Below are 25,935 nucleotides of genomic sequence, written 5' to 3'. Positions count from 1 at the left end.
ATGGTTACAATTTAAGAAATTAATTGAATTTCAGTTTGAGAGAAAAATAACCGTAAAATAAGGAGAAAAAGAAAAGGGTCAAACAATCTGCAGCGGTAGAGCAGCCCAGCCCCAGCTCAAGAGACCTTGGTGCGATCACACACCAACCCGCATGCCGCATCCCCACGACGAGTTGCTGAAACCGACGGGCCAAGAATGCAAAATGATATGATTCACTGCGGCTTGGCCCAGTCGTGCAGCCATTACGTAGCACTTTCTAAAAAAAAGAAGCCAAGCGGCCTTGAGAACTCATCGGACAGACATAGGTTACGAGCGAGGCTCACAGCTTTACATAATAAGCACGGTGCATGGAAGCCGGTCGAGTGCGGGAGTCTCGGATCAACTTTTACTTTAAGCATGGACCGGAAAGGTTCATGAACCTGTAATAGTTCGCAAAGCAGACACAGACTCAGCAACATTCCTTAATCACTTTAGCCTTTAGTTGTCTCAGCTTATTTCAGGACATTCCAACATTGATGAATTGCAGTTGTATCTTAAGAGTCAGGTTGAAGTAAGTCAAGGATTGGAAAGCCTTCTGTTTCCTGTATATACAAAATATAATATCTTATTATGACTAATGAATGACATGTTGAAATTGCACTCACTTAACAGAATGAAGCAATACGAGCAAGTCAACTTTGGCTCACTGGGAGTGTTAAGGTCATCGTATATACATACATCATATACACAAGCATCATTTACAGCATATATACGTACATCATATACACTTACATCATATAAATTTACATCATATTCATATACATTTTTGAAAATATACATCATATATACATACACATACATTATATACGCATATATCATACGTATATACATCATATATTCACGTACATCAGATATCCATGTATCATAGACACTTACATCATATACATTTACATCATATTCAAATACATTTTATAAATATACATCATATATACATGCACATACATCATATATTCACGTACATCATATACATTTACATCATATTCATATACATCATATATACTTACATCATATACATATATATCTTATACACCATATACATTTATATAATCGTACATACATCAAATGCATATACATCATATATGCGTACATCATATTCATATACATCAAGTGCATATACATCATATATGCATACATCATATTCATATACATCATATATGCGTAAATCATATATGTATGCATCATATTTATGTATATTTTATACAGTATATACATGCATATACATCATAGATACATACATCATATTCATATACATACACATTATATGCATATACATTATAGATACATACATCATATTCATATACATCATATATGCATACATCATATATGTATGCATCATATTAATGTATATTTTATGCAGTATACACATATATATAATCGTACATACATCATATGCACATACATTATAGATACATATATAACATATAGGTACATCATATACATATAGGCCATAGACTTATCCATCATGTCAACATTGGCATACAAAAGGCAACTTCCTATACACGCGCATAACAGAGTGTTAACATTAGTAGCTGAGATTGCATTTACATAAAGGCGAACATCAAGAAATAATTAACATAGTTGAGTTATTGATTATACTGATTGTTGATATACGCTAGCTAAATGCAGCTCGTAACGGAGTTTGATTTAACTGTGGATTGCTTATATAAGATAGAAAAATGTAAATGAATTCGAATTGGCTTTAGCATTGCCTCAGTTTTATAAATGGATCCATATTTAATTTACTTGATGGCAATTCGATACATCAAAAATGGCAAGAGTATCTCAGCTTCGATTTGCCAGTTAATCTGATATATAATTAATATTAATGGCTGTGCTAGAGACTCGAAGCGAATCATCGTTATGAGCGAATGGGCCGTGACGAGCTTTGCCAGAATATTGATTTGACATTTCAAATTATAGTTTCATTTAAGTTGGATCGATTCAATACCCTGCCCGACTCTGAGTCCATTGAATATAGAAGTCACAAAGTCGATTTTATTTTGAAATTTTACTATTCATAAAAAGCAGTAGACAGGAGGAACAAAGAAATTGAGTGCAAGAGAGAGGGAGTGAGCGAAGGAGTGAGAGGTAGCGATGGAGCTTAGTAAACATAGCCGCCGTTGGAGCCGTACTGTGTGCCAAAGCTGGCGGCGCCACTGGAAGAGGCACTCGTTGCGGTGTATGCAACGGGCAGGCGCGCCTCAGTGTTGAGCTCCTCAATGCCATTGGATGTGGGCTCCTGGTACAGCTGGGCAGGCGTGACGGTATTGGCACCAATGACAACTTGCGCTTGCTGCTGCTGCTGCTGCTGCTGCTGGCCGTAGGCAGCATGTGCAATGCGATCGGCCTCAGGAATGAACTGTTCCGGTGTGTAGGTATCAGCTCCAATGTTGTACGACTCTGTCTCCACAGCGGCTGAGGCTAATCCCACTTGAGCAACCTTCAGATTCTGGGGAATCAAATGTTCTGGCTGGTAGCTGCTCGAGTCTCCACCGGGAATGATCTGGGCAGAAGCAACCTGGCTCTGGGGAAGCACATGAGCTGTCTGATAGCTGCTCGAATCTCCTCCGGCAACGATCTGCGCAGAAGCAACCTTCAGATTCTGGGGAATCAAATGCTCTGGCTGGTAGCTGCTCGAGTCTCCACCGGGAATGATCTGGGCAGAAGCAACCTGGCTCTGGGGAAGCACATGAGCTGCCTGGTAGCTGCTCGAATCTCCTCCGGCAACGATCTGAGCAGAAGCAACCTGCAGATTCTGAGGAATCAAATGCTCAGGCTGGTAGCTGCTCGAGTCTCCACCAGGCAGCACTGCTGAGGCAGACGAGGATGAGGAGGAGGAGGCGGAGCTGCCATAACTGTAGCCAGAGTTTTGTCCCACGTTAAGCAGGTGACTAACATCGGCGGCCACCAGACCGAGCAAAGCCAAAGCGATAATGCAGAATTTCTGCAAGAGGCGAGAGATCAAAATTGATTATAAAAATGTTATCGATTCAAGCCTTTCACTAGATGAGTTATGTTCTTAGATCTTACCATGTTTAGGGTCTGTGAGTTGAGCTGATCTGTTGTTGGTGGCGCCGGGTATCAAGTTTTTATACGAAAAAACACCGAATGAAATACAATATTGGGACGCTCTATGCTAATTGATGGTTTATATCGCTTTTCTATCTATCTATCTCTTGTTTTTATAGACGCTCGCACTTAAATAAATATATATATATATATATATATATATATATATTTAAATAAATGCCTAAAATCCAATAACAAATTCCTTAGAGGGTTGCCTCATCGCCCAGCTAATGGCTAATGCGGCAGCAAATCGACTGTCAATATGTTGCTCTGAGGCGCAGACGAAACGACATCCGTACAAAAAATATATTGATTAGAACGTCTCCGAGATCTGAACGGCCTCCACTAATTATGATGGCATCTCTCGGCATCTTTACCCATATAAAATATCGCTAAAAAACACAAATTAGCGCAAACTATTTTATTTATATATAATTTTCGTTATATACTGTCGCCTTTTTCGGGCGCCACAAACCGCTTGGCTGGAAACGAGTTTCCTCATAGCCCCGCCACTAATATGTTTAGTTGGCAACCAATTCAACTGGAAGTCTGTCGACTTCAAGCAGCATTAACTGCCTTTAGAAGCCCAATTATCGCATCTCGAATGGCATTCAATCAATAACTTTGTCAAAAAGAGCAGCAAACGCAAGGCATTCAATTAACTTGTTTACTTTGCCCGACTTCACTCACTGTACCCGTTGAAGTCGCTCGGACTATATCAGAAGTTCGTAGCTCCGATATTTGCATGCCCGCCTAATGTATTCGCAATTTATATTCTAGTCGTCGTCTCTCAGTCTGCTCTGACAGGTCTATTGTTTGTCTATCATCCAAAGATCAACGAGCCGCTGTTGGGTATACAAGATACTAGTTTATATGGAAATTAGGCTATATTTTTATTTTATTTGTTGTTATGTCAAATATTTTTACCCATTTTTGATTTAGTACCTTTTATTATTTATTATTATCTTAAAATTGATTTATTTTGTATTGTTTAATCAGACTAAACAAAAGTATTGATTTATTATTTTTATTTTGGTGCTATACATAAATATTTTATATTGTCGAACTAGATTAAACAAGAAAAATAAAGTTTAATTATTTTTATGGCAATGTATTTTAATTAGATTTAAAAAAATATTTTTAAATATTTTAAATTTTAAAGTTAAATGTATTTTTTTTTATTTTTATGTATTCAATTTTTAAACAATTTTATTGAGAGAACCAAAAAAATTCTATCTATTTTATTATTTTGCTTATTGCTTTTGTAATATAATTTAATATTTTATTTATTTTTTTATTTTTTTTATTCTAGTCTAGTTAGAAAGGCTAGACAATGTTCTTTGATTGAGAAAGGTCTAAACATTTTTTGTATTTTTTAATTATTTATTTTTAGGATTTTTTCTTATATTTGTTCAAATTAAAAATTATAAAAATTAAAAAAAAGTAAAAAAAAATGGAATTATGATTTTTTATAATATATTTATTAGTTTTGATTATTTATTTCTTATTGTTTTACTTTTCATATATATTTTTATGTTTTTAGCTAAGCATTTTGTTTTAAGTAAACTCTTTAAAGAAACCTAAATAAATATCTGGTTAATATACATATATATTGTTGTTAGATTCAAGCTTCGATATAAATAGTCTCAACACTTAAGTATTTACAGGGTATATATAAGGCAAGCTCCCTCGTTAGTGGCATGCGTGCTATATATATAGATTTGTATGCGAATATTTCGTGAGCACATTAGCATTATAATCATGTTGTTGTTTGGTTAAATAGAACTGGTTGATAGGCAATTAAAATATAGTTTTAGGTTTATTTTTTTGCAAACCAAGAGATTATCTAGTTTTTATTGTTATATAAATATTTATTACTTGCTCATTGTCGAGGTAGACAAGAGGCTCTAGACATTAGAGTATCTAAAGGCGAGCAAATGTTTATTCAGTTGATGTAACCTAAGAGCTGTATCATTTAATGAGCTGAAGTTATCTGAACTTTACATTTTTTATGCTCGCTTACGTAGTGAAAGGGGTATATTAATTTCTCTGCATTATGAGCCTTATTGAAATTTTGAGCCAGCATCATGCAGTCGACACCACAGTTTTTACAGCTCGTTATATTTATGAAGAGTCTAGAATCGATAAGCATCTGCTTGAATCTGTTCTACGCTTCATTTGGTATTCATAATTTGAAAGATTTGCAGAAAGAGATTAGCTAAGAGCAGGATTTGGAGCTCTTGGCTAAATGTGGGCATTATGAATGCTGATTATGAATGAGAAACTATCATTAGTCTGTTTGCTTGTTCGCATCTTTCTTTCTTACGATCGGGCTAATAAGCTTTAGTTAATATGAGACATTATGTGACTCCGAGTGTCGACTGTATGAATATTTATTAAATTCGACTTGCTGGCGGCCCAACTTGTTTTCGGACCGCAAATCCAAAAAGCAACTTACACTAAAATGCAAATCGCCGGCATCTGTCTTGTCAAATGCTCATATATTTATGGATGTCCACAAATGCCAAACAAAGAGTTTCATTCAGCTGGGGCTATTAGATGGCCTGGGCTTGACTCCAGGTTCTATCGCAATTGTCGCAGCCATCGCATAATTATGAAACCTGAAATCTGATGTACTCAGCCGAACGGGTTTCGACTCTAGGCATATAATTATGTGAACTTTGTTCTCTGTAACGCATATCTATGCATATATTAGCCGACGAGTCTGTAAGCCAACCCGAATGCTTTTGTGCTTGCAAACTATATATTTCTAAAAATGTTGTATATTTTATGTACAGATCAAGATATTAATATACTTGATTTCGTATAAAAGAAACTTAAATGCTTTTGTTTCTACCCACACAATAAACAGGTTCTTTTGAATTTGATCAGCTCTCAGACAGTATATAATAGAACAATATTATTATCCAAAATCGATTGTATCTAAACAAAAGCTCTATAATATACTATTGTAGGCATACCGACAAAATCAAAAAATCATATATTTAAATATATACTAAATAGTTTTATTGTATTCAATCAGCCAAACTACCAGCTTCAAGCAGAGCTCATAATATGGGTATTTCCTTGTCAAAGATGCTCTAGACTTTGTGCTCAGCTCTATTCCAGTTTTTCTATGCATAGATAAGCATCCTAATATGATATTATGAAAAAAGTGGTAAGAGATATCGATAAAAATCGACAAGGACAGACAGACATTGAGCGATAGATGGGCCGACAGATAAATAGATATCGATATCGATAGACATGTAGAGAGAAACATGTCTCAGTCGACTCAGCTCTTGTTTCTGATCAGTAAACTATACACGATATGGGGTCGGCCATATCTTTGACCATTGTCAAGCCACTAACAACTCAGCTGCACAACAGTTTTGAAATGGGAATCACGCTGACTAACTCTGTCTATATAATTATCCAACTGCTGAAACCACATGGCTTACACAATAATATCTGGAAATTTATAAATTTTGTTACTCTCTGGCTTTGATAAATGTGTTAATTTCGATATTGTATGTTCTATCCGATTTCGTGGAGCGAATATCGTAAATAAAGACGGAAACTTGTTGGGTCTCCGAGGCAAGTGTCAACAGCTGACTTGATTGGGTTGGGCTTGGCAGAGTTGGGAGAGTTTTGTTGTTGTTCCTTGTGGTACGGTTGGATTGATTTAGTATAAAGGTTGGCATGATATAGTAGTTGGCTGCCAAAACAAGTGTATTTAGTGATCGACATAGGGCACATAAATCTTTGCGTTTATCTATGATCAAAGAGTGAGCATTGATTGCGGGGCCTTACCAGAGGCGGCCAAGCCAACTGGTAGCCGGCTTTCAGTGTTGGCTATGACGAGAGGCACTTGGCCAAATTTACCCAGTTGCCGGTCTTGTTTGTCTCTGGCAAATGTTGCCAAACGCTGAGGTCAAAGCAAAGGCGACGCTAAGCGTCTTCATAAAACAATTGCGGAACAGCCCGCACATTATGTGTGGCCCGGCAATGAGCTGAGCGGAGCTGAGCTGAGACGATTGTAAAATTGCATTGCGAGGCAGACCAGACGGGCGGACAAACGGACAAATGGACAGACAGACAGATACATATTGTTGCCATCAAGAGGCCCACACTCCAAGCACATGGCATTTAACAAGTGCCAAGAAAAACAAACAAATCAATGGATCGCTAACACTTTTCACACAAAACACCAGTGTGTGCATACTTATTTGTGACACTGTTGTCAGGCGATAAATGCTTAACATTTGCCTACTGCATAGATGTTATTATTACATTACATTACATTACAATTACTAAAGATAAGAGAAAAAAGTTCGAGCATTGAGTGCGCGCTCAAGGATCTCAGCTGTAGCTCATCAAAGGGACAGAGCTTTGACCCTTAGCAGCTGCAGAGATATGCAGATCCTTTTTGTTTTATTATAAAGATTCGTCTAAATACTCAAGATTTTAGATATTCGTTCGAATCCATTCATAAAAGAGAAAAAAAAAAATTATCTTCAATTAGCACCGACTCGAGTTCTCTTATGACTGAAGTCTGGAATGCAAATTGCTGTCTCTGTTTAAATATTTCTTACATGAACTTGCAGCTAGATTAATATTAAAGATATATATGTTTCAAGTCACAGCGTTAATCTTGTATCTGAATGAGTTTAGGGCCAGCAAGGCACTTAATTAAAACACTTTGCTGAGTTAACGTGGATCAAAATACTAGCCCGAAGTCAAGTAACTACATCTTATAGTTGGCTTGCCAAAGGGAGGTGTGAGTTGCACAGCAATGCAATGCGACACTCATGTATAGTGAGAGAGAGAGAGAGAAGGAGAAGGAGAGTTACGTCAGACAACTTGATGTGCTTCTTCAGCAAGTGCACTATTTGCCATGAGATTCGCAAAGAGAGGCGCGTTATTTAACTTCTTTTGTGCGTGTTATTAAAACAAAGCCGCAAATATTGCAGCTACTGCTCTCGTGTGTCGCCATCTCTGTCTGTGTAAGCTGTACACATATTCGGCTACCCCTTCACACCTGTCCTGTCATTGAGGTGAGTGGCATGGCAAGCAGCTACTGGCTATTTAGCTGTTGCTGCTGCTCTTCGTCGCCTAATTCAATGGGCAAACATTGAAACTGAAAGTTGGTCGACGCGTTGCTGCTTGGAAGGCGAGGCAGTGTAATTTATTTAATTAATTAATGCTAAAAACAGTTTGAAGATTTGCCAATGCCCGTATTTAGCTATATGAACATATATGTATCCATGTGTACAGCTGTGTATGTATCTGAATCGCTAACTGTAGCTGTATCTGTAGCTATAACTATAGCTATAGCTGCCTACGTCTGTTTTTAAGTTTCACCTGTTCCTGTCTCTATTTGTATCTATATCTGTATCTGTATCTGTATCTAACTATGTGTCTGCATCTTTCTGTCTGTATATATCGGTCTGTATCTACCTGTTCCTGTATCTCTCTTTATATCTATAGCTGTGCCGAAGGATGTATCTATTGACGTGTATCTATCTAGCTGTATCTGTATCTCTCGATGTATCTATAGATGTATCTGCAGATGTATCTATTGAAGTGTCTATGTTTGCGTCTGTAGGTTTCCCTCTATAGCTATATCTGCAAATGTATCTCTAGCTATAGCTGTATCAATAAATGTATCTGTAGCTGTGTCTGAGTCTGCAGACGTGTTTGCTCTGGCTGTATCTATAGCTGTATCTTTAGATGTATCTTTAGCTGTACTTGCATCTATACCACTAGCTATATCTGTATCTTGAAATGTATCTGCATGTGTGTCTCTAGCTATAGCCGAGGGCGTATCTATAGCTTTATTTATATATATTTATTTATACATGTATCTACTGCTATGTTTGCCATATCTATGACTCTAGCTGTAGCTGTGTCTGTCGCTGTTAATGCGTCAAAAACGAAGCAGTTGGATTATTTACACTAATTGACGCCTTAAGGCAATCGATTTTATTATCTTGTCTGCGCCAAGGTTCGACAAATTGATTTCGTATAGATATATAAATAAATATGGAAATAAAATTAAATGATTATCATCAATTGGAGAAGTGACTATACGAAAAGCCAAAGAGTGCTGCTCGTCTGGCGCTCGCTTCTTTTTCACTTCATTTCTTTCGTGCCGCGCATTGTATATGTGTGTGTTTTTTAATTGTTTAATAACATAACGCGAAATGGGGTTTTTTGCTTTGGAGTTTTCTAGTCCAGCAAAAAGAAGTGTTGCTAATGAAGTCCAACGGCCTTGGCCAAAAACATATTTTTGCCGGTCACGGCTGCGAAATATTTCTCTAAGGATAGATCGTGCACTAAATAAGCTAAAAAACGTGCCACAAAACAAAAGAATTCAAACCTAGTTTAAGTAATTACTGCAACTACAAATGTGAAGGGCGTAAAAACAAAAACGTTTTTTCTTTGGCCTAGAAATAAGTAACGATCATTGCTGATCATAAATTATGCTGTCTTTTTCTTTTTCACACAGCGCAAGGGGGCATATGCGCACTGTTAGCCGGAACGGACTATGAGAGCTTGAGATATTTCACAAATGTAGTCAACAGCTCAAAATTCATATGACTGATATAAGTATCGAGCTCTAATATAAACTATGCTATGATCGGGTTATCCTTAGATATATATATATATATATATATATATATATCTATCTCTATCTCTATCTATATCTATATCTATATCTATATCTATATCTATATCTATATCTATATCTATATCTATATCTCTATCTATATCTATATCTATATCTATATATATATATCTATATCTATATCTATATCCGCGCGTGTGTCTGTAGATAGATATGTATCTGTATCTAGTTCGAGATCTCTATATATAGCTGTATCCGCGTCCATATATTGAGTTGACTTGCTTAAGGCGCCGCAAACAGAGTATGTTTAGACTATGCTGGCTGACAAAATTGCTCAATTTTTGATAGTCGCACCAAATTTAGGAATACAGGAAAAGAATTTGATATTTGTGAATCAAAAATTAACATTTGATTTTGGAATTTTGAAGAACATATTATGCAAATGTAACCTAAGCTGCAATCTGGTACGGGGACTCCCGGCATTTGCCTCTATTACAGAGTACAATAGGAATGCTTAAAGTTGGAGGGGGACAAAAACAAAAGCTAATGCTTAAGGAAGACGAAGAATAATCAGAGTTGGTTCTAAGCATTTGCATAATAATGTCATCCGAATGCTGTTGATATCAATTTCGTTGACACGTTCGATAAATAAAGATTTAGGTTGGCAGCCAGATCGTTGAGGGCGAGGGTGAGGGCGAGGGGATGCGCAGCTGGAAACCAGTTTTGATTGTTGCGGCATTCGTGGCCAATGAGTGAGCAACACTTCGGGCCATGCCGAGTCCAAGTTGTTTTTGCCGGCTCAGCGCGTAATTTGCTCGGCAATTACAAAATCAAGCTGCAAATCAGGTTTTCACATAGTTTGCATTGCTCGAAGTAACACTTGTCGGCTGCATTGGCATTCAGATAAATTAATTGACAAACTCTGATTGCCATAATTATTAGCGTTTTGAGTGGCCATCAATTTGTCCAACGATTTCACGATCATCGCGCAGAAACTGCACCCATTTGTGACAGCGTGAGAAAATCGGAACAAGTCTGCTTCTTTCAGCTCATCTACTCTGCTATAGCTGACAGTTTGAGTTTCTTCTGCTTCCATATTAATGTATTGTGTATATATTTTGGTTGGGATTCCCTTTAAACATCGATTTATCAAAGATATATTTTTGAAAATTATTAATTACTTTAGTGTTGAGTTCATAAAGACATTTTTAGAATTTCTGTCAAAGAGTTGAATGGCTTTGCTATTATCTGGCAAACAAATGGGTAAAACCATGAAATGACCTTTGTTTCTACTGAATCTATTTCTAAAGCTGAGTCAGGGCTTTTCCATAAGTTAAATATAAGTCAATGTCCAAAAGCATGTTTTAGCAACAATTCAACTATATTTTGCTTAGCACAATACTTAATGAGTTGCGAAAAGGACACCTAGATGGCGCCACTGCCAGAAAGGAACCATATCAATTTCACTGAATACAACTGATACAAATTAGTCATGGGATAGCGAATGTATTGCCTCATAAGTCGTGTCTTACAATGGCCAATTAAGTGGAATTGGATTTCGTATAACTGTCTGAAGAGCTCTGTTCTACTACATTTGACAAAAAGTGGTCCAGGAAAAGAAATTTAAAAAGTATTTTATATATGTTTATATTATATATAATATAAAAAATATAGATTTGTTCATGAAAATAATAGTGCAGCAAAGCAACAACATTTTATTTCTAGGCACAATATTTTGGAAACATTTTGAAACGAATATTAAGAATAACATATTTTTTTTATTTATTTAGAATTTGTTGTTTCAAGCTAAGGAACATTTGCATTCCAGAGTTTGAGTAAGATAAGCTAAAAAAAATGTGGTTGCTTATGAAAATAGTAGTGGTTACTAAAAAGGAGATAATCATATATTAATTATCACAATATATATAAAAAATATAATATATTAATAATATATTATATATGTATAATATAAACTTTATTTGTTTGGTATACAGATTTCCTTTGCAAAGGGTTGTTTTTCGAAAAGCCCTAAAAGTATGCAATGAATTTTTACTGCTGCTGTGGCCACTGGACCGACATGAGAAATGCTCAAAACTACTCGTAATTTGTAAATTATATATAATTGATGTGATTTCTATGCGTTTAGCAATGGAACATGATTTCAGTTTCTTAATTATATGCAAGTTCCTAATTATTGGTTGCATAGCTAGCAATTACCGATATTTAGAGAAATAATCAGGCTAATAAGCTGATTGCAAAGATTTAATGGCATGCTGTAGGTGCTGTTGTAGTAGTTGTTGTGGTTGTAAGTTAGTGCTGCTGCTGCTGCCTAGGCTATTCGCCTCAAGCACTTGGGGCGATATCTTTGCCCGTGTCTGTGCCTGTCTCTTAGCCAGCCACTTTAATTAGCCCAAGTGGCAACCAGTCGTAAAAGCAAAAAAGCGTTGCCTACTTTCAGGCGGCCATTAAAAATTAAATGCATATCAAAGAAATAACTGCCGGGCAGGGACAGCTCGATCCGCCAGAGCCACAGCAGCCGCAGGCTCAGGCTCGTGTAGAGACAGAGGAAGAGGAAACAGGAAACAGGTCCTGCACTAAGTAAACGACACTAAAATATTACGTGCACATATGCCAAGACCATCTATAAGACAAATGATGAGCACCAACAGCGACAAGAGCTGCAACCGACGTAGCCACATGGAGACGGGGCATGTGGCAAGTGCCGGTTAGAGGCAGCCAAGCCGAGCAATCAAGCAAAATGAGGTGCATTTTTCAGCAGTTGTCGGGCCCGGCATCAAATAATACCCAAAAATAATCACAAGGCGACAAAATGTTGCATATAATGCGGCTGCTTAGACAGGCAGACGCTCAAAGAAAGAGAGAGAGATAGGGAGAGAGAGAGAGAAAGAGTGGAGAGGGGGAGAGATGGCTGCCTGCCTTGAGGCTGGCACGAGACGTGGCTGGGCGATGGATGTTGATGATGGTCCTGCCAAGGATGTCTGCCTGGGCTCGTGTTAATTATTTTGCTAAAATATTAACAGCAACAACAACAATGGCAACATCAGCCAAATTTGACAAAATTTGATGAGCGAACCGAAAAACTGAAAATGAAAAATCGCAATTTCCGTCGCTCCGATAACCGCCGGCTAACACACCCACACACACATACATGTAAATATATATACATATATATATGTTTATGTTTTAAGGATTTATAACAATAAAGAAACGGACGTCAGACAGCGACAGCGGCTTAATGAGTGACGGCTGGTCATATTAGATCCGATGCATGAGTACCCCAAGCCCATGCAGCACACACACACACACACATCTCTCTCTTTCTATGTGTGTGTGGGTGAGTTATGGCGCATTAAGCTTCCTTTTTTAGGAACTCGGTTAAGCGGGGTTTGGTGTTTGGCGTCTTTTACTTGGCATTTGCATTATTCATGTGCTGGCAGGCGCTGTAGTTTTATTTGAAAGCCGAAGCGTTCATAAAAACTCAACTGACAAGTGCATTGCCAGGCCGAGGGGCGTTGGGCGTTGGTCGTTGGTCGTTGGGCGCGGGGCGTGAGCAATGCCCTATGCAACAATAGGGTTGCAATGCTTCACTAATGAATCACTCATCAATCAGTTAAATAAGAACTCAATATAGAACTTGAAACGTTTAAAGTTGAATTTCAGCATTCAGTGGCGCCACCTAGCGACAGGTGGCGCACATATACATCATATATTTTGAGCCAAGGCTGAAACTTTGTTAAGAAATTCGTGTTTGAGAAAGTATTATGGTGTTGGGAAACTATGCAGACAACCAGTGCTGTTAGGCCAGCTTCATTTGAGTTTCGCATATTTGAGTTTTGCTTTTTTTGGCATCGTATCGTATAAATAAACACGTATTTATGGAATGTATGAAAATTGAAATATATTGAAATATTTCGAAAAAAGGCTAGGTCAAGAGATGAGCTTCGCAGCGCTTGTTGTGGATGGAGAGTAGTCAGGTGTAGAGAGCATTTGTTGTTCGTTCTTTTCAGTGTTGGTTAATATTTCATTTTGTGCTGCATTTTACGTGCGCTACCCAGAGCTTTTGATGGGTTTTTCGGGGCGTCGCGTCGCGCCGTGTGTTGATGTTGATGACAGCGCGGCTGTCATGAGATGAAGTTGTCGTTCAGCGCAATGACTTTGCTGATGATAATGACAATGATAATTATGATGATGCTGATGCTGATGCTGATGCTGATGATGATTATGATGATGGCAAAGGCGGGCAGCTAACAGCGCTCGTTAACTTGCCTTCAAGTCAACTTGTTTGACAATCTGCTCAACAACAACAACAGCAAGAACAACGGGAGCAAAGAGTGTTATAAATTGCATTTAGTGTCGGGCAGAGTCATTGGTGATTTGTTATGGCTGCCAGACCTTAGGCAAAAGGTCAGATCAGCCAAGCGGGCCAAGCACATTGATGAAATGCCACTAGCTAACAATATCCATACCCAGAGGTGGGCTGGAGGGGAGCTAAATATGTAAATCACAAATGCCTAGCAAGGCAACTGGCTCAGAGCTTGCAGCTCGGAATTGTTTACAAATTTCATACAAAATGCTTCAGCCTGGCCATGGGCCAAGGTGGACAGTGTAGAGGCCTAGATGTGCATATGCTAAAATAACGCGCCAGTCATAAACTAAAGACTTTGTTTACAAATTAAATGCAGCATGCAACAAGCAACAAGCGACAGAGTCGGAGTCGGAGTCGGAGTCAGAGTCAGAGTCGGAGAGACATCGACATCTTCATCCAGGCCGACTGCATGGAAAGCAAGCGCAAAAGCTTCCAGTCCAGGAGAGAGAGAGATATGCGCACAGATATACAAGAGCTGAGCCTGCTTATGAATGCGATCTGGCCAGATGGACAGCGGACTCTGTGCCTGGATGGGCAGCCGGACCGATGCCGATGTGGATGTGGCTGTGGCTGTGGCTCGCTCCTGGCGCTTGGGTGTGATGCAGTTGTTCTGTCTGTAGCTGTGCCCCATGTACTTTATGCCCACGGTATGCAAAGCAGGGCAGGCCCGCTCCACAGCCGCAGCTACATGTGTTTTACATGAATTTTAAATGATATGTTAAATAAAATGCGCAGCTAAACAGCCGACGGGCCCGACGACGACGACGACGACGACGACGGCGACGAATGCGTGGACAACACGCAGCGAACGGGCTAAAAACGCGACTCGTATGCGGGGCCAAGAGGAAGCGCGCTGGGGCAGGCGCGAGTGCTTCAAGCGAACAGTGGTTCAACAACGACTGGACATATATATAAATATATATATAATCATAAGCCACTTTGATTGATCAAAGAAGAAGCCGCCTCTAAGTCTTATTGTTAAAGCTAACTGGCAGTTAAACTAAATGTTAAACTTAATACTGGAGTTATTATAGCTGTAGGCTCGATTCAAGTCAGAGTGTACCTGAGTGGAACGTTTGGTAGTGAGTGGAACTAGAACATGAAACGTTGTCTCTCTCTCTTTGTTTGCAGTTAGATCATATGAAGTTGACGCAATCGCGATCAGTCGTTCGACCTGTAAAGACGTGAATTCGAACAGCCTTCGCTTAAGCTCTACTGCTGCAGAGTTCTAAAAATAGAACTTTGCGGTGCATTCTTCAACGCAACAGCAACAAAAACCGCACACGCAGCGTTTTCTTATCGCTTGCTTCCGCGTAACTCAATTGCTTTAATTGCAATTTACGAAATTTCGTCGCTTGGCGCGAGTGCGCCTGCACTCAAAAGCACAATCCGCGATGACATCTAATGTCAATAACCTCGCTACAGCTGTAAAGGTAAATGCAGAAATGCAAGCCCAGCTTAACGTTGTGATGGCAAATAGGCAAGCCTCCATCATGCCAATAAACTCAAAAATAGATATCGCCTCCGTGCAAGGCATCACTAACAACAAAAACACGAAACGTAAACAGCCAAATTCACCAAAAACCATCAAGAAAAGGCTCATCTTCGACGAACCAAGCACCAGCAATGCAGCATTAATATCAGAAAATCGATTTTCACTGCTCGTAGAAGAAGATGAAGACTACAGCGAATCACCTGTAGCTCCAGAAGCCCCAGTATTGACCGACCAGCAAACTACACCGAAACCTCGTCCGCCCCCCATATGGTGTCCAAACATCAAGTCTGTGGCCCTACTTCAACAGATAATAGATAAAGTAATTGATGCTAAATCATACGTAATTAAGCCAAAGAAGAATAACATAGGTGTATTAACCCAATGCAGTGAGGACTATCGCAGAGTTATAGACCACTTTACTAAGCTGGAATTGGAGTTCCACTGCTACCAGCTTAAGGAGGACAAACCATATAGAGTCGTGTTCAAAGGGCTTCACTCCAGCACTGATACAACACTAATTAAAAAGGAATTGGAAACCAAAGGCCACACAATTACAAATGTGCACAACCCACTGAGCCGTATGGACAAAACACCGCTAAATATATTTTTTGTTGACGTGGCTCAGGCCCCCAACAACAAAGAAATTTTGGACATTCGAGTTGTCTGCAGGCAACGCTGCACAGTGGAACTGCCAAGAAGATACAACGACCTGACACAATGCCATCGCTGTCAAGAATTTGGACACACACAACGCTACTGCCACAAAGCTCCCAGATGTGTGCGTTGCGCCGGGAAACACGCATCCAAAGACTGCACCCGCGAAAAGGACCAGGCACCAACTTGTGTGCACTGTGAGTTACAGCACCCAGCCAACTATAAGGGCTGCCAAGTATACAAGCGGTTGCGCAAATTGCAATCCCCAGCACAAAAAAGGAGTCCCACACAAACACCGTCTACGGGTCCGAGTACTGCTTCCGAAATTACAAGGCCCCGGAGCATTACCCAAGCCACGAGCTTTGCAACGCCTATTAGTGGTGTTTCTTACGCACAGGCCGCTAGAGGTGGACCGTCAAATAAGAATACCACAAGTGACACTTTGTTCACTGAAATGCTTCAGCAACAACAACGTCAGTTTGACGCAATTAATGCCGAGCTCAAAGCGATGCGAGAAGTACAATCCCAACAAGCAACCATGCTAAACAGTTTAATGGCCATCATAACCAAGCTTGCCTACAAATAATGGCTTTACGTGTGGGTATCTGGAACGCCAATGGCCTGAGAAACAAGACTCAGGAACTGGCTGCGTTTCTCTCACAAGAAAACATAGATATAATGTTAATAACAGAAACTCATGAGTGCCCCACTACACAAATTTTCGGATACGAACACTATCAGGCTCATGGTGAAGGAGCAAACTGCTTTGGTGGATCCTCAATCCTCATACGAGCAACAATACCGCATACACCTTTACTGCCAATTTGCAACGCAACAATGCAGGTCTCAGCCATCACCCTGCCTACGTCTATTGGAGCGATCGAAGTTGCGTCAATTTATCTTCCGCCAAACACTGGTCTGTGTGATCATCACATGGAACAGGTTCTAGGCCAAAGGTTGAATAAGACCCTCATCGGCGGCGACTGGAATGGATGGCACCCATTTTGGGGAAGCAATAGTGCGAATCGTCGCGGAGAAGTCATATTTGAGGCGATTCAAAACTTACAATTCAGCATATTGGCGACTGGAGCCCCCACCCGTTACCCAATTAATGGACACAGGCCCTCGGCAATCGACTTCGCTGTCTACAAAGGCATCTGTGACCGGCAATTGACCATTGAAGAATCCTTGGACCTATCCTCTGACCACCTGCCACTAATAGTCACAATCCACGCGCAGCCACAGCCCTTGCCCATTAGGAAACAACTACTGCCAGCAGGATCAGATTTAGGAGTCTTTAGGCGCGAGCTCCATTACTCTTTGCACATAGAAATGGAACTTAACACTCCTGAAGACGTGGACTACGCAGCAAACAAACTGCAGGAAGAAATAGTCAAAGCTGCGCACCAAGCCGCCCCACCATCTTGCCAAACAAGACAACAGTCTCCGTACAACATCCCCCTCACCTTGGAGGCCCAACACCTACTAATACACAAAAGATGGGCCAGGAGACGCTGGTTAAGATTACGCACGCCTGATGCCAAATCCATGTACAACGAAGCCACGAGGCATCTTAAAGCTGCTCTCGCCCTGCTTCAAAAGAGGTGTATCAGCGATGCGCTGGTACGAGCTGAATCGCCCACTGACGCAGAGTTTCAATTATGGAAATTTACAAGAAAGCTCAAACGGCAGCCAATACGACGTCATCCCATTCGGAGCATTTCTGGTTCCTGGCACATTGGAGACGAAGCTCAAGCTGAGGCTTTTGCAAACCACCTTCAAGACCAATTCACGCCGGTGATTACCGCAGAGGCCTCAGAAATCGAAGCAACAGAAGACATCGTTCTCTCGCCCCTCCCAGCTGAAGACCAGATAACTGGATGTACAAAAGAAGAGGTTCTTGAACACATCAGAAGAGTGAAGGCAAAAAAATCCCCTGGATATGATCTAATAAACGGCAGAGTCCTTAGAGCACTGCCTGACTCCACCATAGACTACATAACTATGGTGTACAACGCCATGCTCCGCATCCGGCACTTTCCAGCCTGCTGGAAGCGCGCCGTGATTGTGATGATTCCTAAGCCTGGCAAACCCGTGGGAGAAATTGAGTCGTACAGACCAATTAGCCTGTTGCCAGTACTCTCCAAAATATTCGAAAGAATATTTCTGGAACGAGTACTGACACATCTGGGACGCCAGGAGGCCATTCCAAACCATCAGTTTGGCTTCAGGAGACAGCATGGAACACCGGAACAGGTTCACAGAGTTGTGCACCATATCCTTGGAGCCTTTGAAGAAAAGATGTACTGCTCTGCCGTCTTTTTAGACATCAAACAGGCGTTTGATCGAGTTTGGCACCTGGGACTGCTGCAGAAAGTGAGGACCACCCTTCCAGCCCCATTTTTCGCGTTGCTATCCTCATACCTTATTGGAAGAACCTTCCAAGTGTCAAGGGGGCAAACAGTATCCTTGACTAGACCAATTATGGCTGGAGTACCACAGGGTAGTGTTCTAGGCCCAACACTTTATACTTTATTCACAGGAGATATGCCAACTCCCGAGCCAAATATAGGAAGTACAGATGCAGTACTCATAGCGACCTATGCAGATGACACCGCCATCTTATCACGTCACGTATCTGCGCAAGAAGCTTCAGACTCACTACAAAAATATCTGGACTCTTTCGGACGCTGGGCAAAACGGTGGTGTATCACCATTAATGCACAAAAGTCTGTACATACTACCTTCGCCACTAGAAGAGGAGATTGCCCAAGCGTTGCATTGGGGCCCACTATTCCCAAAGCCTCAAAAGTAAAGTACCTTGGTATCACTCTTGACAGAAGGCTGACTTTTAAAGCGCACATAAGTCAAGTAACCTCAAAATGCAAAAGCAAGCTAAAAACCCTCGACTGGATGCTGAGAGCTTCAAGCAAGTTGTCTTACAGCAGCAAGGCCGCCATCTACAAGGCAATAGTTGTCCCAACCTTCGTATATGGTATCTCTCTATGGGGCTCCTCGGCGAAGACTACAAGGAACAAAATTCAGACCCTGCAGAATAAAGCACTACGCAGATGGACTGGAGCCAGCTGGTTTGTAAGAAACTCAGTCTTACATAGGGATTTAGCAATTCCCACAGTTGCTGAACTCATTGGGCGACACAGTTCAAGATACGCGGACAGACTTGCAGCGCATCCTAACCATCTCGCAAGCAACCTGGCTATAAACAACAATAGGCGAAGACTGAAGAGATTGCATCCTCTAGACAATATTAGAACTAATTAAGATAGTAGCTACAAGTGCAGAATAATTGGCATATCTGCCCTCCCATTAGTTAAGGTTTAGAGCTAAATGCGCTATAGAGTCTAAGACAATAAGCTGCAACAAAATAAAGAAATAAAAACGAAAAAAAAAAAAAAAAAAAAAAAAAAAAAAAAAAAAATATGAAGTTGACATAGAGATATGACCATAGCCAACATCTCTCTCTCTCTCTCTCTGTCTCTTCCGCTCATTCCAGAGTAAACATATGGAAATATGAATTCAGATGATACCATAATTATTTCCTTGTCTCTGTCAATCTCAATCTCTTTGTCTTTGATATGAGATCTATTCTTCTATGTCTCTTCCTTTGCTTCTTTATCTCTCTATCTCATCTGCCCTCTCTGTCACTCTCAGTCTCTTTGTCTCTTTCTGTCTCTCTCTGTTACTCTCTCTCTACTATCTCTCTATCATCCCCTACCTATTTTTTTCTCTTAAGCTATCTCTCTCACTCTCTCTCTCTCTCTCTCTCATCCCCCCACCTACTATTCACTCTTAATCTATGTATCTAGCCCTCTCTCCCTCCCTCTCTCCCTCCCTCTCTCCCTAACTCCCTCCCTCTATGTATGCTACCCCTCACATTCACATCGAAATGCTTGAATTTGATTTAGAGTTTTCATGAATTTTCCCATGTCTTTTGACCACTGTGCGCAGCATCTAAAAACTATGCAAAGTTTATGCGAATCTCAAATATTTTCGCTGCACATGCGCATGCACTGCTAGCTCAATTGTTCAGATACATTTATATCTTAAATGCAGGCAAAACGGGGCTGCTGCTGCTGTTGCTGCGGCTGCTGCACCCGCCGGCCTGCGTCACATTTGTGGTTGTTGTGCTAAGTTGGGAGTCCGAGTCGGGAGTGGAGAGTCGAAAAGCGTCTGGGGCTAAACCGTTTGCCGGCTGCTGCCTGATGCTATCAATTCAAAGTCAAATGGGGGGACAACAAAACAAATCGGCGCTGCATCTATAATGAGCCCCGTTCTGGCCATGCCACCAGACCCAGAGCCGGGCCTAAGTTTGCGGCCCGAATCTCAATTGTTGGCCATATGGCTCTCGGGCCTTGGTCATGTTTTCTTTTTTGACTTGAGCATGTGCTCATTGAGTTGTTGTTGTTGTTGTTGTTGTTGTGTTATTGTTGTAGTTGCACGATGTCTGACTAGGGACACCCACCCAATACACACACACACCCAGAGACCCACACACGCAACGTTGTGCGTTGCCCTCAAGGTAATCGTCGTCCAAGTCCAACTTGAACTGCGAGTTGCAGTCGAATTATTTCAGCTTACCTCAAAGCTGATCAACTCAGAACTCGACTCTTTCTCTCTCTCTTCCTCTCCCTCTCTCTTTCTCTTTCTCTTCTTTCTTCTCTGTTTGTCTGTCTGTGTGTTTACCTCATTGGCTGCAAAGTTGTGGACTGCCGCACAATTGAATCGCTGCGGCCCATAAATGTCTTTATTATAAGCCAACTGCTTTTGGCCAATTTGTGGTCTCAACTGCCTTCTTCACTCCTTGCTTCGCTTCTTCGCCCTCATCTTCTTCTTTTGCTGCATTTTAACCGTTAAATGCAGTCACTTCTGCAATAAAAAAAGGCCCATAAACATTAATAACGTACACAAACAAGTCTATAAGTTACTAAAGGCGAGCCTAAACATTTAATAAAAAATCAAAAATAACTATTAAATTACATAAATTTTGTATTTTCGTATTTGTTTAAGACTTAATAAATGTCTTTAAAAATTCAGTTTTCGTATATTTAAATAATAGAAATGTAATATTAAATTAATTAATAAATATATATACATATATATTTGTAGAAATTTATAAATATATATTATATTTTTTTTTTCAATAAATTTTACATATAGTTTAAAAATCAATACAGTTTTTAAATTTATTTATTATTTAAATTTAAATTCAAATTTCAATTTTTTTTTAATGTTATGATTTTAAATAAAAAAAATTGTATGCAAATATTTTGTTCGTATTTTATATAAATTAATATGATATAATTATATATTATTAATATAAAAATTATTTAAAAAACAAATATTTACAAACATTTCTTATAATATAATATATATTAAATACTTGAAAATTAAATTAAATTAAATTTTTTTCAATATTAATTTTTTAAATTAAACATAAAGTATATAGTTAGTTTGTAAGTATATAAAATAAAATAAAATATAAATTATAAATATAGTCATTTTATATATTTATACTTTTATATATATTTTAGTCAATATTTAGTTGAAAGCAATTTAGTCGGCAGAAGTTGGAGTATTTAAATTTCTTAACGATTTAATTAGCTTTTGCTTAAGCCGGCTCACTTGAGAAACATACTTTTTTGCAGTGTTTCTTTGTGGTCTATATATATATATATGTGTTTCTCGCTTGTTGTAGACTTAAGTAGCTTCGAGTTGACCCCAATTTCGAGCGGCATATGATGCATTCGTTTAATTTAAAAGATTACCGCAAGCCACGGCAATGGCTGAGCTTCCAATAACTGTGCCAAAGTGCAAAATGCGCAACACCCACAAAACACCCAATTTCAGACACCAGCAACAACTGCATTAAATTGCTGATGCAGCGAATGGAGGCACAACAATTTCTTTAAACACAGAGCCCGGTCAAGCAACAGCTTTGTGGCAGCAGTAATAGAAAAGGATTCGGACGCCATTGAACACCCGAATTTGCAATTTTCGAGTTAGACCAGGCCAGCCAGGCAGCCAGGCAGCCAGTCAGCCAGACCAGCAAATGGTGGGCGAGCAAATTATAGCCTTGCCGTTACCAACTAGCCTAGCCAAAATCCAAAACTTTGTTTTTTCTTCTTTTTGGGGCCACGAAGTTGTTGGCGGCGGCGGCGGCGTCTCTTTAACACTTAACACGTCAACAGAGCAGCGCTCGTCAGCGATGTTTTCTTTCCTGTGCTCGGCTAGTTCCCATCGACCCGAAACTGGAATCGTAATGGAAACAATGTTACGGTGCTTTTCCCTTAGCTGACATGATTACCTCCATCGCTCTCCATATAGCTGCCCGGATGAATGGACGGACAGACAGCTAGACCATATAGATAGTTGAGATTGCACACGATTGTGTTCGCTGCGGCCAAGGCACTTGCTATCGATTATTATCTATTTTGGCAGATATCGATCGTGATCGATCTGGGGCTGCTGTTACGACTGCTGCTGCCGCTGCCGCACCACCATTGCCAAAGGTTAAGTGGCAAGCATATCTGGCTGAAATCTTATCCAGTTGCGCTTCATTGCCGGCAGCATGCGTGCTCTGAAGGAGTCCAATGTGAGGCCTGCCCGCCTTCAGCCCACTCCACAAACATTTCCATTCCCATTCGCGGAGTTGTTAATGTGGCAAATGCAACAACAGCTCCGCATACCATGTTCCTATCTATGTCTGCATGCATGTTGCTGCCTCCCAGCATTTTGGCAACAGTCGGTGCCAGTTCGCATCCAACTCTGTGAAGCTACAGAGTCTCGTTCCAGTTGCTTTTCCAGTACACAATATTATGGCTAAGTCAACTTGAATTGATTAAAATATCAGATATAGTATATAAATTAATAACTTAAGCATTTACTTCAAATGCCAAATTGTCAAAAAATTTATTTAAAAATATTTAAGTTTTATTTTTTAATATTTAACATATTTTATTTTTAAATATGTAAGCAGCATTTTTATTTTATTTTTAATTTTTTTTTAAACATATATATAATATAGTAAATTTATTTTGGAATTATTATATAAATATTTTTATAATGCAAAATAAAATTAAAAACAATATTGTAACGTTAAAAATATAAGTATATTTAATAAACACTTTTTATAAATTATTATACAATACATTTTTATTATATATGCATTTGTATATGTTCTTATATTATTATATTAAACTTAAGAGTTTTAAAATTTATTTTGTTTAATTATTTTGTTTTTAATTAAATATTTTTTTTATAGAAATGCTTTTTAAAATAAATTAAACATATTTTTAAAATATTTTTTTTCTGAAACAAATGATTTTAGTATGTTGTTTATTTATGAAAAATTATATAACTTAAATATTTAGTTTGATTTGAAATATGTTAAAGAATTTAATAATTATTTTTCTTCAATTCATAATAAATAAATTTTGCAAACATTTTTTTTTAAATATTTAGTATTTTATATAGTATAAGTATTAAGTATTTTATTATTTTGAAAAGAAAAACTAATATTTTATACTTGTATTCACCAACTTAACTGTCTTACCTTTCAGACTTCTTTGCTGAGTCTTGGACAAAGCTAAGTTGGAACTTTGATAATTTTTTTCTTTTCTTCGATACGCTATGAGGTAAAATTCATGTGTGATAGAGCTAAGCGACTTTTATGGAATATATAATGGATAACAATGAAAGTGGCAAGCGATTGGCACATAAGCAAATGGAATACAGAAAACTGTGTAACTGAGTTGGCTTTGGCCAAGTAGTTTAGAGGTGAGCTGTAGAAGCGGTTAGTTGACATCACTTTCAGTTTTTCGAAACAACAACATCATTAACAATCGTGCCTAATTTTAAACGTAACAACTTGATTAGGAAAATTTTCCGTTTTTATGTCAAAGTTATTGTGAAAACCAATAGAGCAACACGCAGGGGAAGGTGCTGGACTTGTGGGAATAACATATAGCATAACATCCAACAATGCCTGTCGAGGAGAAAGTCTTCTTCGAGGACCAGCCCGGAAGGAAGTTCGATCGCTGTCTGGCCAATGGCATTGTTAAGGGCGGCGGCGGCTTCGTCGTTGGCGCGGTTATATCGCTATTGTTTCTTCGTCGGCGCGTTTGGCCCATATTGCTTGGCACTGGATTTGGCATTGGGGTGGCTTACAAGACATGCGAAAAGGACTTGGAGTCGTTTAAGTAGCCTCTAAAAAAGACCGCGAAATTCACTTATGCAAGCTGACAAACTCTACACCACACTCACACTCACACTCACACTCACACTCGCACTCACACTCACACAAAAATACACACACTTAAACAACACACAAACATCTCTTTGGCTGAGCATTTATGTATTCATATATATGTATCTAGCATATGTATATGACTATACCTTTGTATATATATATAGAGGGGAGGGAGAGAGAGTGAGAGAGAGCGAGCGAGGATGAGCGAGAGAGCCAGCATGTCACTCACAATATCTCTGTACTCTCAACCATCTAAGTTTTATGTTGTAGCTGTTACTTGTTGGACTGCCAATTAAAATTCAATAAAAAAGACATGCAATTCCAATGAAAATGATGCACACTCTTATCACAGAATGGGAAATCTGCAAATCGGGGCATGACTAGAAGCAATCAGTACGAGTTCCATGTAAAACAGTATCAGCAAGATCCGCACAAAGAGGAGCAGAGCGGCCAGAGAGGGGGAAGACGAGAGAGAGAGAGAGCGAGAGAGAGAGAGAGAGAGAGAGAGAGAGACCGCGCATGGGGCAAGTTAAAAATCTTTGGCCGGGTCAGCAACAAAGTCAAGTGCAGCGAGACGTGGCAAGCTAAAGCAAGTTGCCTGCAACTGCCTGCCTGGCTGCTTGGCACTCAAGGAGCTCACGTTTCGGCTGCAGTAGCTGTTGCCTCATGTTGCATGCAACCTGGTGCCGAGGCTCGTTTGCCCGTCACATAATCTGCTCCAAATCAAAATTGCTTATTAAACGTGGAGCTGTGGATAGCTGCAGCTCTCGCTGCGCCTACAGCTTCTCGCTCCCTCTCTTTCTCTCCCAGCCTCTCTCGCTCTCTCTTTCTCTTTCTCTTTCTCCTGCCCTCTCCTTCTTGCAGCATGTGCGTTGTGGGCGCCCGCAGCTGGCATTTGGACTGGCTACGGACATGGCTCTGGCTGGCTGTGGACTTGCGTAGCGCCCAAAACGAATCTGTCGCCGCATCGCCAGTTGCAATGTGCCACGAAAATTGCTGCCGAATTCTGTTGCACAGTTGATCACGATTGCCTGGTCCGGGGCTCAATAAGCCAAACATCTTGATATGGCTGCGGCGCTACAGGCTGCGCATTGATCGACGATGACGACGACGACGACGACGACGTGCAAAGCTGCCAATGAACCGATACCAGCCGCTGGCTAGCAATATCTCCCCCCATCTGTCTCTCTCTTCAGCTATCTCCCCCTCTCTCTCCCTCTCTTTCTCTGGCCATTTCTACGTTTGCCCTCTGAACTCGATTGCATTTTGTATATATTATAATTGCCGACCATGGCTCGAGCGTTATCTGAGTGAGTCGGCTGCCTGCCAGTGCCTGGTCACTCAGTCACTCAGCTAGTCGATGGCCAATGCAGATAGAGTCGCAGGCACTG

General features: G+C 39.8%; 2 protein-coding genes across 2 annotated transcripts; one reads left to right on the top strand and one right to left on the bottom strand.

Moving 5' to 3' along the window:
• Positions 1 to 2,140: 2,140 nt before the first annotated feature.
• On the bottom strand, positions 2,141 to 3,855 carry LOC111605048. The gene is made up of 2 exons (XM_030223044.1): positions 3,799 to 3,855; positions 2,141 to 2,983 (listed from the first exon to the last, which is right to left on the bottom strand). Exons 1-2 carry the CDS (start codon positions 3,853 to 3,855, stop codon positions 2,141 to 2,143), a joined length of 900 nt encoding a protein of 299 aa, XP_030078904.1.
• A 20,237-nt stretch (positions 3,856 to 24,092) lies between these two features.
• LOC111605035 (MICOS complex subunit Mic10) lies at positions 24,093 to 24,590 on the top strand. Its single transcript, XM_023323370.2, has one exon. The coding sequence runs from the start codon at positions 24,277 to 24,279 to the stop codon at positions 24,496 to 24,498; it is 222 nt and encodes a 73-aa protein (XP_023179138.1). The 5' UTR covers positions 24,093 to 24,276; the 3' UTR covers positions 24,499 to 24,590.
• The last annotated feature ends 1,345 nt before the right edge of the window (positions 24,591 to 25,935 follow it).

Source organism: Drosophila hydei, unplaced genomic scaffold, assembly GCF_003285905.1.
Source record: "Drosophila hydei strain 15085-1641.00,03,60 unplaced genomic scaffold, DhydRS2 tig00000090-arrow-arrow-pilon, whole genome shotgun sequence".
NCBI lineage: Eukaryota > Metazoa > Arthropoda > Insecta > Diptera > Drosophilidae > Drosophila > Drosophila hydei.
This window is presented reverse-complemented; position numbering and strand designations above follow the sequence as displayed.

Coding starts and splice junctions, on each gene's coding strand:
- LOC111605048 (XM_030223044.1), bottom strand. CDS start 3,855: ATGCAAATATCGGAGCTACGAACTTCTGATATAGTCCGAGCGACTTCA. Junction 2,984..3,798: donor GAGCGACTTCAACGGGTACA/GTGAGTGAAGTC, acceptor CGCCTCTTGCAG/AAATTCTGCATTATCGCTTT.
- LOC111605035 (XM_023323370.2), top strand. CDS start 24,277: ATGCCTGTCGAGGAGAAAGTCTTCTTCGAGGACCAGCCCGGAAGGAAG.